Here is an 18,124-nt window from a genome sequence, read left to right on the forward strand (position 1 = left end):
TCTCTAAGTTATCAAAGTTTTAACACTCCTAATGATTTGCCACACTTGATTGCGTAATAGAAAAAGAGTACATTTTACAAATCATGAGTGTGTCCCTTTAAACTGATCAATATATGGGGCTATTCTCCCTTTGTTTAAAGTGACACTCTTATTCAAAATCAGTACATACATATGTATGAAAAGATCAATTTTGAGTGATAAATCTTTAAATACTTACTGAATAATGCAGTTATGGAAAACATTAATTACTGATAACAATATTATAACCGTGTATTTAATAGCTGAAAAACTCTTAATTATTAAATAATTGGTGAATGCTAAAAGATTTAAAGTGATTTACTATCGTCTCATAAGGTAGAAATACCATGTTTTTTGCACCTTTCTTTCAAATTAAACTTGGAATCCTTCGTAAGAACCATTTTTTATGCCCCCGAAGGTGGGCATATTAAAATCGCACCGTCCGTCCGTCTGTCCGTCCGTCCGTCCGTCCTTCCGTCCATCCGTGTGTCCGGCTCAATAACTCGTGTCCGGGCTGTAACTTTCCCTTGTATGGACAGATTTTAAAATAACTTGCCACATGTGTTCCACATACTAAGATGACGTGTCGCGTGCAAGACCCGTGTCCCTACCACTAAGGTCACGATCACACTTAGGTGTTTATTCACAACAGAGTGCTGCATATAAGGACATAGAGTATAAGTTGTCGTGTCTGGGCTGTAACTTTCCCTTGTATGGACAGATTTTAAAATAACTTGCCACATGTGTTCCACATACCAAGACGATGTGTCGCATGACAGACCCGTGTCCCTATCTCAAAGGTCAAGGTCACACTTGGGTGTTTATTCACAATGGAATGCTGCATATATAAGGACATAGTAGTGTCGGTTGTCAACTATGGGTGGTATTTTTTTATGTTTAGAGGCAATTTAAAATAACTTGCCATATGTATTTGACATGTAAAGGCAAGAATAACTTTTCATGTACTGACCTTGTTCATAGGTCAATCGGGGGCATTCGTCATATACTGTGACAGCTCTTGTTTTTTACATTTATTTAACCTTTCTGGTATATATAAACAATGGTATTTATTTCGGTAAATTTTATTTGGGAGTAATAGTGCATCTTTAAAGTATTAGTGTCTTGATATATGTGAAGGCAAACTTTTGCTTTACTAAAGCGCTCTATTCAATACCGCTGCACAGCATTTTTGCATTATCCAATGACCTGAATCAAAACAATTCTATCCGTTTTAAAATAGAAAAACATAACCAATAGAAGTATTGCCATAGAAAGTCCATATGGTTTTTAATATGCAGATTTTCTATGCAATTACCTATAATATTCAGTCATCGAAATTAGACTTTTGGATGAACAAGCCCGAATTCTTATACTATTGCTTGGCATCAAATTTTTGAACAAGCCCTGCTATATAAAATGCAGAATTTGAGTATGCCCGGAAGACATTTTACCAGTACAGGGCTTGAGGGCTTGTGCTAATTTCGACCACTGGCCTATATCACAAATGTTTACGCGAGGCAGCAAATCTACTGTTGCATCGGATCTGTTTTTGTTGGAGCACTATGTAGTAAAGAAATACGGTTACAACCCCTGTTTCAATATCCATTTTCACCCCTTCCCTTAGATGACAATGAACATTATGGCGGAGCTGTTGGAGACTGGAACCGTGAAGTTATGCAGGAGGAACGCAGGCAGCAGGGTTATCTCACCGATAGTGTGCTCAGTTCCCGTGGCAGGGGCGGTTATAGAGGGGGGCGGAGACCGCGGGCTCGTGGGGGATACCACAGGAACTCAGGTGGGTGAATTAAATTGCCTTTGTTTCTTGCAATTTTTTTTCTTCTTTTACACAAAAATTGACTCGTTTAAAGATAAAAAAAAAGTCGTCACAACAGTCAATCTGTGAGATTGTAGCTTTATAAGTTAAGTCTTCATAAATGTCAAAGATATTAGAATTATTTTAAGTTTGTTTAAGTGCTTTTACTGTAATGGGAGCACTAGAAAAGAAATTTACTGTTAAGTTTAAATGAAACAGGACGTTTGCATATTTTGTTATCAGGTGATTTAGAGCTAAATTATAACATTTCTACATGTTTTTCTGAAGATTATAATGTTCAGTGTTATACACTTATAACTAATTGCATATATAATGTTTCAAGTGTAATTATTTCTTACAGATTATGATAACCGATTTTCACGCTACCCACCACGGGATAGAGATGGCTTTAGACGTAAGTGACTTTAATATACATATATAGATGATTTCCAGGGATAAAAAGGAAAATCTTCTATGTGCATTTATTTTGAATGTCATTTAGATTTTTTTTTGCTTTTCACCTATCATGGCAGACACAGAGATCACTTTGTCTGGTAATACGGGTCGTAGTCACACTTTCATTTCTGATCAATAACTTTTGAAAGAAACTATTTTTGCCAATATCTATATGAAAAACTACAGGTACAGTAGTCGAAAGTTTAATCATAATTGTCGTAATTGTTTCAAATGCGCAATGTTAAGCGGAGGAGTTTTAAACATCAAAAAATGTGAAAAAACAACAACATTTGAGCGGCTCGTATTAAACAGGTTAAAAATGTGAAATAGGGGTTCGGACAAGGAAAACCAGGGATTAGAATCTATTTGTTACTCTTGAATGTGTATAATACATAAATATAAATGTCTTAATTGCATTGACTTTTCAGCCACATCATACGACACAGATGATCGCGATGAGCGTGTAGACCGGTCTCGGCGGAGGGTTGCGGACGATGATGATACTGTCCTGGATAATGCCAGTGTTACAAGCCAAGACCAGGGTACGTCTTTTTTGTTTGTCAATTGACAGAGGGGATGATCTCCATACAAGGTTACAAATCTGCTCTATGTAATATGAATTTGCATTGAAAAAGAAGGGATTTAGGTATTTTAGGAAGATGTTTGGGTAAATTTTGTCTCAATTAATGCATGAATGTGCTTTATGAAGAAGTGAAGGTATATTGCTTTGCACATATTGGTCAGTGGGTTGAACAAACTGTGTGCAATTGATTACTAGAGAACGCTTGGGGCTTAGGTCCTCACACTTGGAAGTGAGGTTGGTCATGATGCCCAGATGACCTATATTTTAAGGTCAAAGGTCACTATCAAAGTAACTTTGAACACATAATGCATGTCATATTGATACTAGTGTGCCTGGGCCTAAGGTCCTCAAACTTGGTAGGGAGGTTAGTCATGGCCTGCAGATAGCCAATATTAAGGTCAGCAGGTCAAATTTTATGGTCAGTGACCATGAACACATACACTCTGTCCAAACAATATAAAGAGAATGCTTAGACCTACTATCCTCAAACTCATAAGAGATGTTGTTCATAACCATAAACTACACCACGGATGTTTAATGTGAAATGACTAGTTAGTTGCCATTAGGGGGCATTCATGTTTTACAAACATCTCTGGTAATGTTAAAAGATTGAAAAAAATCAAATTATTAAGCAGGATTTCAATATTATATATCTGCTTCACACAGTGAGGTTGGGACTATGCTTATGGTAACGTCTGTCAGTCTGTCCGCCTGTGCCGTTTTTGTTTCATCCATATCTTTCTCATTAATGGATGGATTTTAGAATTACTTGGTAGAAATAACCACTAAAGCATGAGAATTTTTTGCTTATAGGACCTAATTCCCCACCTGCAAGGTCAAGGTCACTAAGTTTTGCCATAGAAGCTTAACTAGGTCAAGGTCACTAAGTTTTGCCATAGAAGCTTAACTGATAATAGTTTGTGTTCGGTCCATATCTTTGTCATACAATGTTGGATTTTAAAATTATTAGGCAGAAGTGACCACCATAGTATGAGGCACACAAGAACCGTGTCCCTCCCTTCGAAGTCAAGGTCATATCATCCTTCTGAACTTAGTATGTTTTGCCATATAAGCCTTATTGGTGATAGTTTGTGTTACATAACAATACCAATATTTTCCTTACGTCTCTGGGCGTGCAGGGGTGTTAATCACATTCTGTGATAGTTATGTTAATTGTTTTTGTTTTTCTAGATTTCAGTGATGGTCGAAATGACCGTCGTCGTCCGCGGCGACGTCGCACAAGGCCTGGTGGTCGTGGGAATAGTAGCGCTGCTTCCGGAACAGAGACGGACACCAGTGTGTCAAACTTCCCTCCACCATCACGCGGTGGAAAGCCTGGGTCAGGACGTGGAGGATCCACAGGAAATAGGCCTGAGGGGAAGTCTGGCTCCCCAGCACCAGTTGGAAATGCTGCGTCTGGTTCAAGGCCCAGTAATGGTGGAGAAAGTCAGGCTGTTAGTGGAGAGGGAACAGGTTCTGGCGTGGCAAAAGGTGCAAGTGGGTCATCGAGCGGGCCAGCACCAAGAGATCAGCGGGAGCGCCGAACCATGGGAAACCGGCAACCCGCAAAGAATGGGTATCCTCCCCGTGGGGCTCACAGTGGAAACGAGGGGGATAATAGGGGAGGTAAAGGAGCCCAAACTGGGTCGATAGGGAAACAAGAGCAAGTGGTCAACGGAGAGTAGAGGCCAGGAGCATAAGATGAAAGACGGCACTAACGCCCACTTGATCAGTTACGGCTATATTGATTGCAATGAATAACGAAAGAAATTATGCTCTGGTTTGATTCGTGATTGCAGTAGATTAGTATGATGCCAAAATTACAATATGGTGATTGTATTGTTCTTGATTCATACCAATTACTATGACATTGAAACCCGATCACATGACATTAAAATCGATTATTGACATTTCGCACTACACAAGGACAGTAAACAGTGGCTTCCAAGAGATTCGAAAAGACCGGCATTTTCGCACGATAAGTATGACAATGATTTGAAAACATCTGGAGAAGGACTGTATTTGTATGATTCTTTTGAAGGAGATTATACATTTACATAGACATTTTACCATTCAAGAGGCAACAATTTCATCCCAATGGAGACAAACAGTGCCCAATTTGGAGTGATTTGGAGTAAACAATTCCCAGATTTGCATGACTCTTAGATTTATTTTCTTAACAGTGATCCATTTCTCTATTTTTTTGTATGTATAAGGTTATAAATAGACTGTAGATATATTCCATCAATGGAGTGGGAAATAACACGTTTCCCACAATTTTGGTGAATTTGGAAAGATTTCGAACAAAATTGTGTGAAATAGCAAATTTTTAGGCATTACTGCCAAAGTCAATGAAAAACCAATCCACCTGTAGCTGTAGATTGCTTTTTTATTCCTGAGGGTTTATTTTTGTGAATTTCGCGATTTAATCCATTTATTTTATCGATTCAAATTTTGACAGCCGAAACTAAGCAAACAAGTTCAGAACTCGCAGAAATAAACTCGGAAAAAGAAGTCGGGAATATAAAACCATCTACAGCAGTAAAAAAGCAAACAGTATTTCCACCAATATAAAAACATATGCAAATTCTGTGTTTGAATGGAGGTTGGAGTACATGCTGGTCACTAGTTCACGTTACATGTGTGTAAACACGGAATGTCTAGTTTTTGTTACCTTATTTTTGTTTTAATATTTCCTAGTTTAAAAACAATCAACAAATTTTCATTTGTACACTTTTTCTGAAAATCGGTATGACCAAAAAAAAATGCCACAATTGGTATTTAAAATACATTTTTTCTGATCATCTATACAGTAAAAATATATTGATATACAGTCCACCTGGGGTAATTCGGCGTATGCAAACAATTGTTGGATTTTGAGTCGTGTAAAAAGCACAAATAAGAAGATTCCTTGGTAAACACCAAAAAACATACTGCTGATTTATATTTTGTCACCATTTTATTAAACATACCCATTATTCTTGCATTTCCTTGCATCTGCATAACATTTTCTATTCATAACTTAATGAATACCCCTTAAACTCATGAATAAATGATGAGGAGAAATCCAGATGTTTGATTGGATGCCTAAGACACACCTCAGAACCCATTCTATTCATAACTTATTGAATACCCTTGACCTCATGAATAATTAATGAGGAGAAATCCAGCTGATTGATTGGATGCCTAAGACACACCCTAGGCAATATGGAAATAGCAGAAAATTTTCGGTGGAATATGAATATTCATGTACTACAATGTTTCGTTGGCCTGTTTTCGCACAGAATTTTCAGTAATATGAATGATGTGGCATTGGTCACCTCAATGGGTTTCTTGGGCGGACTGTAGAAATTATTTTATTTCGCTGTATGTTGTTAAGAATGTCGTTAAGAATGTTTGATTTATCTTCTTTAAATGAAAAATATATTGAAAATATATGCACTAGAAATTATTTTGATGAAGCAGGCAGAGACAGTTTTTTAACAGTTTCATAACTATACATGTATTTTCACCTTCTGTAATAGAGGTCAATCTAATTGGCTACTTTCCAATTTGCAGAAATGGCAATCATTCTTATTTGCTTCATAAAAGGACACATTATTGAATTTAGCAAATTATATGAATAAAGAAGACAAGAGAGGCAAACTTTGAAATTCACCTCTGATATATGACTAAGGATTCGGTTTTCTTAGTCTTAATTCCTAATTTCATGGAACAAATCGCTAAAGTTTCCATAAAAAAGGCTAGAGTAGGCCTCTTCCTAATACTTGCTGAAAAAGCTCTGTTTTTGATTAATTTTATCTGGGCTATTTAATTTTAACATATAACCCATGGGGGTAAGGCACTTCTAAATTATACCCCCCCCCCCTCCCAACAGAAACAACTTGACCACTTTTGAATCCAAATAAGGGAAAAGACACCCACCCATTTACTAAGAAAATAAATGCCTTTCCCCTTCGCCTCATGTTTTACTGGGACAGCCCTAAAGGATAATAAAATAGTGTTGTTACTCTTACATCCCGACCAAAACTTGCTACGTAGATAGGAATCCTGTTTACAAAGTATGTATATCATTGTTTTGTTAACATACATACACATTCTGACATAAGTGTTGCAAAAAAAGTACTGCAAAGCATGTTAGCCATATCACTTAATCAAATAATAGTGCCACATTGATAATTTCAAAGGGACTCACTCATGTTTTTGTAAAATTAACTTTTTGTTGTAGGACGAAACAAAGTGTAGCAAATCATTCCAACCAAGATGCTGACGGCTGGAACCCTACAGCAAATGTTGATACGTGTTCAAACATTGTTTTGAAGTCCACGATTTTGTATAGTGTTAGTAAGGCTTTTCAACAAAATGTTTCAAGGCTGAGTTTCTATGTTTGTGTATGAGTCCTTGTGGGCGTGTGGTTTTGTTGTCAGTTTTCTATTTTTATGCCCCCTTTTGAAAAAAGTGGGGTATATTGTTTTGCACATGTCGGTCGGTCGGTCGGTCGGTCGGTCGGTCGGTCTGTCGGTCGGTCGGTAGGAATACCAAATGGTTTCCGATCAATAACTTGAGAACGCTTTGACCGAGGGACCTCATACTTGGTATGTGTATTGGTCATGACCAGCAGATGAACCCTATTGATTTTGAGGTCAGTGGGTCAAAGGTCAAGGTCAGTGTGACCTTTACATGAAAAACGGTTTCCGATCAATAACTTGAGAACGCTTTGACCCAGGAACCTCATACTTGGTATGTGTATTGGTCATCACCAGCAGATGAACCCTATTGATTTTGAGGTCAGTGGGTCAAAGGTCAAGGTCAGTGTGACCTTTACATGAAAAACGGTTTCCGATCAATAACTTGAGAACGCTTTGACCCAGGAACCTCATACTTGGTATGTGTATTGGTCATCACCAGCAGATGAACCCTATTGATTTTGAGGTCAGTGGGTCAAAGGTCAAGGTCAGTGTGACCTTTACATGAAAAACGGTTTCCGATCAATAACTTGAGAACGCTTTGACCCAGGAACCTCATACTTGGTAGGTGTATTGGTCATGACCAGCAGATGAACCCTATTGATTTTGAGGTCAGTGGGTCAAAGGTCAAGGTCAGTGTGACCTTAACATGAAAAACGGTTTCCGATCAATAACTTGAGAACGCTTTGACCCAGGGACCTCATACTAGGTAGGCTTATTGGTCATGACCAGCAGATGAACCCTATTGATTTTGAGGTCAGTGGGTCAAAGGTCAAGGTCAGTGTGACTGTAAGCTGAAAAAAGGTTTTCTGATTGTCCATATTTTATTTTCTTATATAGTAGACAGTAGAAATTTATATGTCACTAAATGCATGAGTTGAAGTATCAGTTTTCAGTGAACATCTAGTTTAATTATGCCCCCCTTCGAAGCAGAGGGGTTATATAATTGCTTTGCACATGTCGGTCGGTCTGTTGGAAGACCAAAGCTTGTCCGAGTGATAACTCAACAATTCCCGGACCTATGGTCATCAAACTTGACATGAAGATTAGGTATGACCAGTAGATGACCTGCCTCATATGCATCCAATGACAAATCAGCTGTCATTTCAGTCCATGCATATTTCATTCAATTGTCCAAATATTTCTGGCAACTTGGCGCTCAGGGGGCATAATGTTTCACAAACATCTCTTGTTTCCTTGACTTTGCAGAGGTTGGCTTCCGACTAATATCAGAATATTTTTTATGCTTGAGGATTTTTATCAGCAATTTTTGTATCAGCAAGTAAAATAGTTCTAATATGAATGTTTTCAGATGCATAACCGGGGAAAATAATTTTGCTGCCAAAAACATGAGCGAGTCCCTTAAAAAAATACCAACAACAAAAGTAGCAAAATGGTTGGTTGGGTAACTGAAACCACATTATTTTTTGGCCTTATGCAGATTCATGATGTTTTTTTGTTAAAAATGTAACCATTAACTCAAATTTTGAGATGGTAAAGGTTGTTCAGTTTATATGTTAATGTTTGTGATGTTTATTATTTATGATTTGTGTAGAAACTTTGCAGTGCAGCTATTTCTGCATTTTGTCTATAATGAAAATGTTTGAGAGTATAAAACTACATTGTAACCTTCCTAAAAAACTTGTTAAAGTGGAAACAAATGACTTTTTATTTATTGTTTATAAACATTAATGGAATAAATCTGAATTCTCGATGAATTATGTAGTATGGTACAGTGTGTGACATAAACCGTAGCCCGATAGGCCGTGGCGACGAAAAAGGAACCCTGGCTACAAAAACATCTTTTATGTTATGATAACCTGACTGGCGATCAAATCATTGGGCTTTTTGGTAAAAAAAATTGTCGCATGACCTTGACACCGTTGACCGACTTCTGGATAATCTCTCATTGTTATGGATGTTTTCTGTTGTAGTGTACTCCCTTGTCAAGAAAAGCTATAGGCTATACTGCTTCCAAATAATTCAAATAACATTTTTGTTCAGTCCGCTTTTGGTGAGCTTGAATAAGTTGTCAGAAATTGGCGGTTATGTGTATATGCTTCAGTGTATCTGAACCGTTCATCATAGGATTTAAAAAAAAAACTTGCCATGAATGTTCACAATGATGAGGTGGCATGTCACACAGAAAACCAAGGTTTTTATGTCAAAGGTCATGGTTTTAAGTCCTGGCATATAGGCCTGCACCACAAACTTGTAGCTAGCTAATACTATGTTTTCGTTTAGTGGAAACAATTTAAGAAGATATTATACCTGTTCATAGGACATGATAAAGAGAAGAGATATCTACCAAAAAGGTGAAGGTCACACATCATAATTTAATGCTGCATATTGGCGCATACAATATAAGATAATATTGAGCAATAGCCACATTTTAGCATCAATAACTTTCCTTACTTATTGACCCTTTTCATAATACCTCAAATATCCCTTTTGGGGCAATCGTCACTTCCAAATCATGTTCAGGGGGAAAAAAGGCTTCTTTAGTCCCCGGTATGTGTCTACGCCATTACTCAACCACGAAAAGGAAGGATTGATTGCTCAATTATTCCCTCCCTCAAGCTTCCTTCAAGGTCATGTCCTCTTGTGGAGGTCAAAGGTCATATAGCCTTTTGTGTCCACCCATTACTCACCCACGAAAAAGGATGGATGGGTGGCCCAATTATTCACTCCCTCAAGCTACCTTCAAGGCCCGCTGTGGAGGTCAAAGGTCATGTAGCCTTTTGTGTCCACCAATTTCTCAACCACGAAAAGGAAGGATTGGTGGCTCAATTATTCACCCCCTCAAGCTACCTTCAAGGTCAAGGCCTGCTGTGGAGGTCAAAGTTTATGTAGCCTTTTGTGTACACGCCATTTCGTAACCACAAAAAGGAAGGATTGGTGGCTCTATTATTCACCCCCTCAAGCTACCTTCAAGGTCAAGGCCCGCTGTGGAGGTCAAAGTTCATGTAGCCTTTTGTGTCCAAGCCATTACTCAACCACGAAAAGGAAGGATTGGTGGCTCAATTATTCACCCCCTCAAGCTACCTTCAAGGTCAAGGCCCGCTGTGGAGGTCAAAGTTCATGTAGCCTTTTGTGTCCACGCCATTTCTCAACCACGAAAAGAAAGGATTGGTGGCTCAATTATTCACACCTTCCAGCCTGAGCCACCTTCAAGGTCAAGGCCCGCCGTGGAGGTCAAAAATCATAATTTATAGCCTTTTGTGTTCACTCTGTAACTCTGTCATTGAAAGGTGTCACACATATGCCGTTATGCTTAGTGACTTCCCATGCTTACTTATTTATGTGTTCATATGCAGAATGGGAAATATGGTATGAAAAGAACAATGAATTATGTTAAAGGGAATATGCACTGAGTCATTGTTTTAATGAATGAGGTTGGTTAGTAACTTTATCATGTTTACCGTATAGAAATCCTAGTTTACATTATCAATACTGGTAATCCACTAACCAAGTATGAGGTTATGCTGGCCGAAATTTTTAACAGTTATCGACCTTAACATATACTTACTGACCACTAAACTTAAACTGACCGCTTAACTACTCGAAATGACCAAACTGCTTACCAAGTTTGAGATCACCGTAAACGAGTTTTCGTCCATTATTGGTTTGAAAAAGATTTTCAGCTGAAGGTCACTACGACCTTTACCTTTAAACCAGTGACTTCTAAGTCGATAGGTTATATCTGTTGTTCATGATGATCAAGCTGCCTAGTACACGGCTCATGGGTCCCTGCATTCTTCAGTTATTGGTCAAAAACGGATTATCAGCTCAAGTCTTCCACGACTTGACCTTTAACCCACTGACCTAAAAATCAATAGAGTTCATCAGCTTGTCATGGCAAACCTGTTTACAAAGGGCTAGGCGTTCTTCAATTATTGATCCGAAACCAACATTTCTTGTTTTTATGTGTTTTTAACGTCTTTAAAATAGCCCTTAAAACATGTATATATATGCGGGATTTCGATAGAAAACTTAACCAAACAAACTCCCAACCCTAAACACCCCTGGGTTGGCCTGGACATATGGTCTGATTATGTGCTTTGGAGACAAATGTAGTATTAAACCATAATTACACCCCCCCCCCTTACCCCACCTGCCAACATCGGTTCTGATGGAGAGGCGAATGTCAAGAGGATCCCTGCAGTTTTCATTGTTTTATTTATCTGTGATTTGTTAAATGGAAGGGATAGACTAACTGACCATGTACGCATTTATCCCATGAGTTCATCATAATGCAACATAAAATAAGTTCAAACACTTAGCTCAAATATCAGTAAGAGCATATATGATTTCCCACTGAATGTAAGCAGAATCTGGACTTTTTCCAAATGAGTTTTCTCAAAAAAAAAATGTAAACATGTTCAGATGGTAAATAAACAATGTAATGGAGAGAGGTACGCTAAATTTTTACGCCACCAGGAAATTCATCCATGGGCGCATAGAGCACAGACAAGATGTAACACCGGTAAAAGCAACTCTGGTCGAGTGACGGTGTACCTGCGAGTCAACAGCACTGTCACATATGGGTCCCCAATTTAGCGTTCCTCCCGAAAGACTGGGGATGGAACCTGCAACCCCTAGATTGACAGTCGAGTGTCTTGCCACTAGACAATGGATCTGCCACGTACATGGAATTGACAGTCGAGTGCCTTGCCAGTAGACCATTGATCTGCCACGTATATAGAATAGACAAAATAAACATTCTAAATACTTTTATTTGCTTGCAACGTATAACAATTTTAACATCAAGCGCTGATGGACATTTTTAATTAATTTCACCTATCCTCCTATCTGATGACCATTATATGCCATATAAGATATTTCTTACTATCCCCTGGGCGTAGATTGCCACACCTGATTTGACAGTCAAATGTCTTATAACTTGACCATGTCTCATACGACCATCGATTCAACTTTCCAATGATCTGTTGACTTTTCTCTCACTTAATTATCTGGTGATTGTTTTTCACTTCACATTATCTATTACTTTACACAGAGGGCACATCTTATCAAGAAAAGAATCGGACAATCATAATTGAAATAATTAACCAAATAAATTGATATTTGTTATAAAACATTTGTCATTAAACTGAACTGCATGTGTATACAATTGTGCCATATAAATCCCGTCTTAATCAACTAAAACATATGAGAATACAATTATTACCAAGATGCCATACCAGTGTTCTGTTTTATAAACATATGGTTTTTTTCAGATTGAAAAATAAGAAGAAGAAAAGAAGAAAGAATGGGAATTCTAACATGTACCTACATTTACAAGCTATAAACACTCAAAACAAACAGTACTCCTTCTACTATACTAACACTATTTACCACTTCAAATAAACATATTTCTATTAAGCTAATATTGATATTTAATTTTAAACATGAAACAAAGTGTGGCAAATCATTAGGAGTGTAAAAACTAAGATACTGAAAGCTGGAACCGTTCAACAAATGTTGATATTTGCTCAAGTATTGTCTTTAAAGACCATATTTTTGAAAAACGATATAACAAAGTAATATGATTCAACGAAAGGTTGTAGCCTGATTGGATGATGGCCATTATTATGAGATGTTACCAATGTATTTGATACAATTTAAAATATCCTTCAGTTGTTAAATTAGTCCTTGTGGCTGATTGGTAAAGGTGTCAGATTGCTCTTTTTATACTGTACTGGCCTGGGTTTGCTCCACAGTTTCCTGAATTTTAGTTATCAAAGAGTAAAATAATTATAAAAAAGGGTTTTCAAAATCATTTCCGGGAAAACTTACTTTTGTACAGTAAACATAACTAGTCCTTATGTCTTTGTTTAGTCTACCCTTATCAATGAAGTTAACTTCAAATCCAGTCTGTTGATTGAATTCGACAACAAAGGAACCGACATGATCGGTCGGTTGAATTCGACAACAAAGGAACCGACTTCATCAGTCTGTTGATCAACTTCGACAACAAAGAAACCGACAACAAAGGAACCGATATGATCGGTCTGTTGAATTTGACAACAAAGGAACCGACTTGATCAGTCCGTTGAATTCGACAACAAAGGAACCGACTTGATCGGTCCGTTGAATTCGACAACAAAGTAACCGACTTGATCGGTCTGTTGAATTCGACAACAAAGGAACCGACTTGATCGGTCTGTTGAATTTGACAACAAAGGAACCGACTTGATCGGTCACTTGAATTCGACAACAAAGGAACCGACTTGATCGGTCTGTAGGAACCGACATGATCGGTCTGTTGAATTCGACAACAAAGGAACCGACTTGATCGGTCCGTTGAATTCGACAACAAAGGGACCGACTTGATCTGTCTGTTGAATTCAACAACAAAGGAACCGACTTGATCGGTCCGTTGAATTCGACAACAAAGGAACCGAGTTGTTCTGTATGTTGAATTCGACAACAAAGGAACCGACTTGATCGGTCTTTTGAATTCGACAACAAAGGAACCGACTTGATCGGTCACTTGAATTCGACAACAAAGGAACCGACTTGATCGGTCTTTTGAATTCGACAACAAAGGAACCGACTGGATCGGTCTGTTGAATTCGACAACAAAGGAACCGACTTGATCGGTCTGTTGAATTCGACAACAAAGGAACCGACTTGATCGGTCTGTTGAATTCGACAACAAAGGAACCGACTTGATCTGTATGTTGAATTCGACAACAAAGGAACCGACTTAATCAGTCTGTTGAATTCGTCTACTAAAGAACCGATTGCCGCTTTCGAAATATACCTCGACGTATCACGTTGAACTAATTCTGTAGAGGCAGGCTCGTGTGCCTGCAAAGCCTCCATACATGTTAATGGCTTGTAAGTTATATAATCAACGTATCGGTAAGCTATTTATTCTATGAATTTGATCACCGGTCCTGTTGGCCTATTTCGAATCATTGGGAACTCCTCGGCCACTTTCCATCGAAATCAGCCTCGGATGTATTCCGGTACATCAGTAGAAGTAGTAAAATTACAAATAACAGTTTAAGTTCATTGTAGTGTTTAAATGTTTATTTTGTATTACTTAGTTACAATTGACTGCCAGTGAAGTGTATTATTTCATAAATAATTAGGATGCCCAAGGGTAAAGTCATAAGGTTTTCCAGGCCCGTGACTTTGAAGTGGGTTTAACCCCAGAAGAGTGGCACTCACAGAATAAAAAAAATACTCCCGCGTTCAATGAGAGTGACTTTTATACTGTTGTGATAACTTGAATTGCATATACTTGTTTTGGCATATAAATGAAAAAAAAAAATAATAAGATTATATACCGAAATATAAATGTTGCTGTTGTTGTTGTTGTTGTTGTTGTTGTTGTTGTGTTTCTTTCTTCAGAGGAACAAATGTGAGCAAAGTTTGCGATCAGCATCCATATTTTTTAATCGATTGAGCAAAATACATTGCAAAACAAATAACACATTTTACATATTACACGAGACAACTGAACAGATCTCGATTGTATATGTATTTTGATACCGCTTTCATAGGACAAAATGAGTTACAAACAAGTTTAGCTACGTAGATATTATTATATTCTTAACAGAATAACAACATAAAATTGGAATTTAAGAGCCAAATAAAATCTAACCTTTGGATGACTTACCACCTTCTAAAATTAGAAAGAAAATAATTTAGATGGTAATTGGATTGATTATGGTTGATTTCTAAATAGCAATACAATATTGATTTAACCAGTATTTATTGCAGAAAATATTGAACAAAGTAAATAAGCATTTGAGCTACAGAGATGCATAATATACATACAAAATAAGAAGTGATGAAACTTATAAACAGTTAGTAAATCACAGAATTGAGAATTAACCATAATTGGTTTTACTATGTCTCTCTTAGAAAATACAATACTAAATATTACAATATTATTCAAAACGTTAATTGAAATTTAAGAGACAACTAAATGTAACCTTTGGATGACTTACCAACTTTTATAATTACGTTGTTTTTTTTTAATTTATTTGATAATTTGATGACGGTTGCTGATAATATTACAATATTATTCAAAACGTTAACCATTTTGCCCTAAGACTAACAAGCATTTTGATATGGTAAATTGATACCACTGATGATAAGATGGGAATGTCCATCTTTCTATAAAACGACATACCTCCATGCAGCAAATTATTCTTCGGATTGTCTCTGCCAAGAATGTCGTTCTCTGCTGCGCTTCGATTTGTCATCAGTAAGTCAGATTTTATTATTATTTATTTATTCATTTAATTATCTGTTATCTTTATTTTTACATTGTTAAATGATGACAAGGGCACACATATATATGCAAACATATGAAGTGACTTCATGTGGAAATTAAAGGAACTCACTCTCAAATTCTATTTTGGCAACATTGTTTTTTTTTACCTTTTGTTGAAATTTAGTTATTGTACTACTTTGATGAACAAATACGATTTTGAACAGAATTGTTTACGCTATTGAAAATTGTGGTCTTCAAAGGCTATATTAGAGCAAATAAATATCAACAATTGCTGAAGGGTTCCAGCTTTTGGTATTTTTGTTGTAACACTCGTTATGATTTGCCATACGTAATTTCGCATTTAAAGAAGTGCATTTTACAAACCATGAGCGAGTTACTTTAAATGGGAAGAAATATTGAAATCTCAATAAAACTTTAATTCTAGTAAGAAGCATAGAGGGCTAGTATAGTTAGAACTTCTATTCTTAGAAGTACTGAAAACATTGATGAATTTTAATAGCTCTAATATCATTAAGTTTCAAATCCAGTAGAACGTTAACAAATTAAAATAAATTATGACTTAATAATGCAAATAAAATTAAATTAAAGCTACGATTTATTATTAAAGTGAAAACAATTAAACTACTTGTTATGAATGTTTTGCGAAAGTATGAGCCCGCCCCTTCAGAAGTCTGATCCTGGTATTATACTCGAAGTATATGCCAAATGGTTGAAGAAGGTTTCTTTGATGTGGTCGACAGGCTGAAATTAAAAATTCTCTCGATGGGTTAGAATTAAGCTAAAGATCACAACCCGATGATTCAATGCTTCAAAAAAAACTTTTCGGTAACATACAGCATTCACGGCCAGTCAAGTGTGTGTTAAATAAGTTATTCAATGCTTCAAAAAAAACTTTTCGGTAACATACAGCATTCACGGCCAGTCAAGTGTGTGTTAAATAAGTTATCCAATGCTTCAAAAAAAACTTTTCGGTAACAAACAGCATTCACGGCCAGTCAAGTGTGTGTTAAATAAGTTATTCAATGCTTCAAAAAAACTTTTCGGTAACATACAACCATTCACGGCCACTCAAGTGTGTGTTAAATAAGTTATCCAATGCTTCAAAAAAACTTTTCGGTAACAAACAGCATTCACTGCCACTCAAGTGTGTGTTAAATAAGTTATTCAATGCTTCAAAAAAACTTTTCGGTAACAAACAGCATTCACGGCCACTCAAGTGTGTGTTAAATAAATTATTCAATGCTTCAAAAAAACTTTTCGGCAACATACAACCATTCACGGCCAGTCAAGTGTGTGTTAAATAAGTTATTCAATGCTTCAAAAAACTTTTCGGTAACAAACAGCATTCACGGCCAGTCAAGTGTGTGTTAAATAAATTATTCAATGCTTCAAAAAAAACTTTTCAGTAACATGCAGCATTCACGGCCAGTCAAGTGTGTGTTAAATAAATTATTCAATGCTTCAAAAAAAAACTTTTCGGTAACATACAGCATTCACGGCCAGTCAAGTGTGTGTTAAATAAATTATTCAATGCTTCAAAAAAAACTTTTCGGTAACATACAGCATTCACGGTCAATCAAGTGTGTGTTAAATAAGTTATTCAATGCTTCAAAAAAACTTTTCGGTAACATACAGCATTCACGGCCAGTCAAGTGTGTGTTGAATAAATTATTCAATGCTTCAAAAAAAACCTTTTCGATAACATACAGCATTCAAGGCCAGTCAAGTGTGTGTTAAATAAGTTATTCAATGCTTCAAAAAAAACTTTTCGGTAACATACAGCATTCACGGTCAGTCAAGTGAGTGTTAAATAAGTTATTCAATGCTTCAAAAAAAACTTTTCGGTAACATACAGCATTCACGGCCAGTCAAGTGTGTGTTAAATAAGTTATTCAATGCTTCAAAAAAATTTTTCGGTAACATACAGCATTCACGGCCAATCAAGTGTGTGTTAAATAAGTTAATCAATGCTTCAAAAAAAAGGTTTTCGGTAACATACAGCATTCACGGCCAATCAAGTGTGTGTTAAATAAGTTATTCAATGCTTCAAAAAAACTTTTCGGAAACATACAGCATTCACGGCCAGTCAAGTGTGTGTTAAATAAGTTATTCAATGCTTCAAAAAAAACTTTCGATAACATACAGCATTCACGCCCACTCAAGTGTGTGTTAAATAAGTTATTCAATGCTTCAAAAAAACTTTTCGGTAACAAACAGCATTCACGGCCAGTCAAGTGTGTGTTAAATAAGTTATTCAATGCTTCAAAAAAAACTTTTCGGTAACAAACAGCATTCACGGCCAGTCAAGTGTGTGTTAAATAAGTTATTCAATGCTTCAAAAAAACTTTTCGGTAACATACCGCATTCACGGCCAGTCAAGTGTGTGTTAAATAAGTTATTCAATGCTTCAAAAAAACTTTTCGGCAACAAACAGCATTCACGGCCAGTCAAGTGTGTGTTAAATAAGTTATTCAATGCTTCAAAAAAACTTTTCGGTAATATACAGCATTCACGGCCAATCAAGTGTGTGTTAA

At 36.7% G+C, this 18,124-nt stretch overlaps 1 protein-coding gene across 6 annotated transcripts in view; it reads left to right on the forward strand.

Annotated features, from left to right (window-relative positions):
* LOC128219689 (RNA-binding protein FXR1-like) overlaps nt 1–9,054 on the forward strand; it is a 43,123-nt gene extending 34,069 nt beyond the window's left edge. For all 6 annotated transcript variants that reach the window (XM_052927608.1, XM_052927604.1, XM_052927605.1 and 3 more), the window contains 4 exons: nt 1,643–1,813; nt 2,193–2,246; nt 2,716–2,829; nt 4,062–9,054. In XM_052927608.1, the coding sequence (XP_052783568.1) occupies nt 1,643–1,813; nt 2,193–2,246; nt 2,716–2,829; nt 4,062–4,555 (833 nt within the window). In that variant the 3' untranslated portion in view covers nt 4,556–9,054. The remainder of the gene's footprint in view (nt 1–1,642; nt 1,814–2,192; nt 2,247–2,715; nt 2,830–4,061) is intronic.
* The last annotated feature ends 9,070 nt before the right edge of the window (nt 9,055–18,124 follow it).

The sequence above is a fragment of the Mya arenaria genome, chromosome 15, assembly GCF_026914265.1.
Source record: "Mya arenaria isolate MELC-2E11 chromosome 15, ASM2691426v1".
NCBI lineage: Eukaryota > Metazoa > Mollusca > Bivalvia > Myida > Myidae > Mya > Mya arenaria.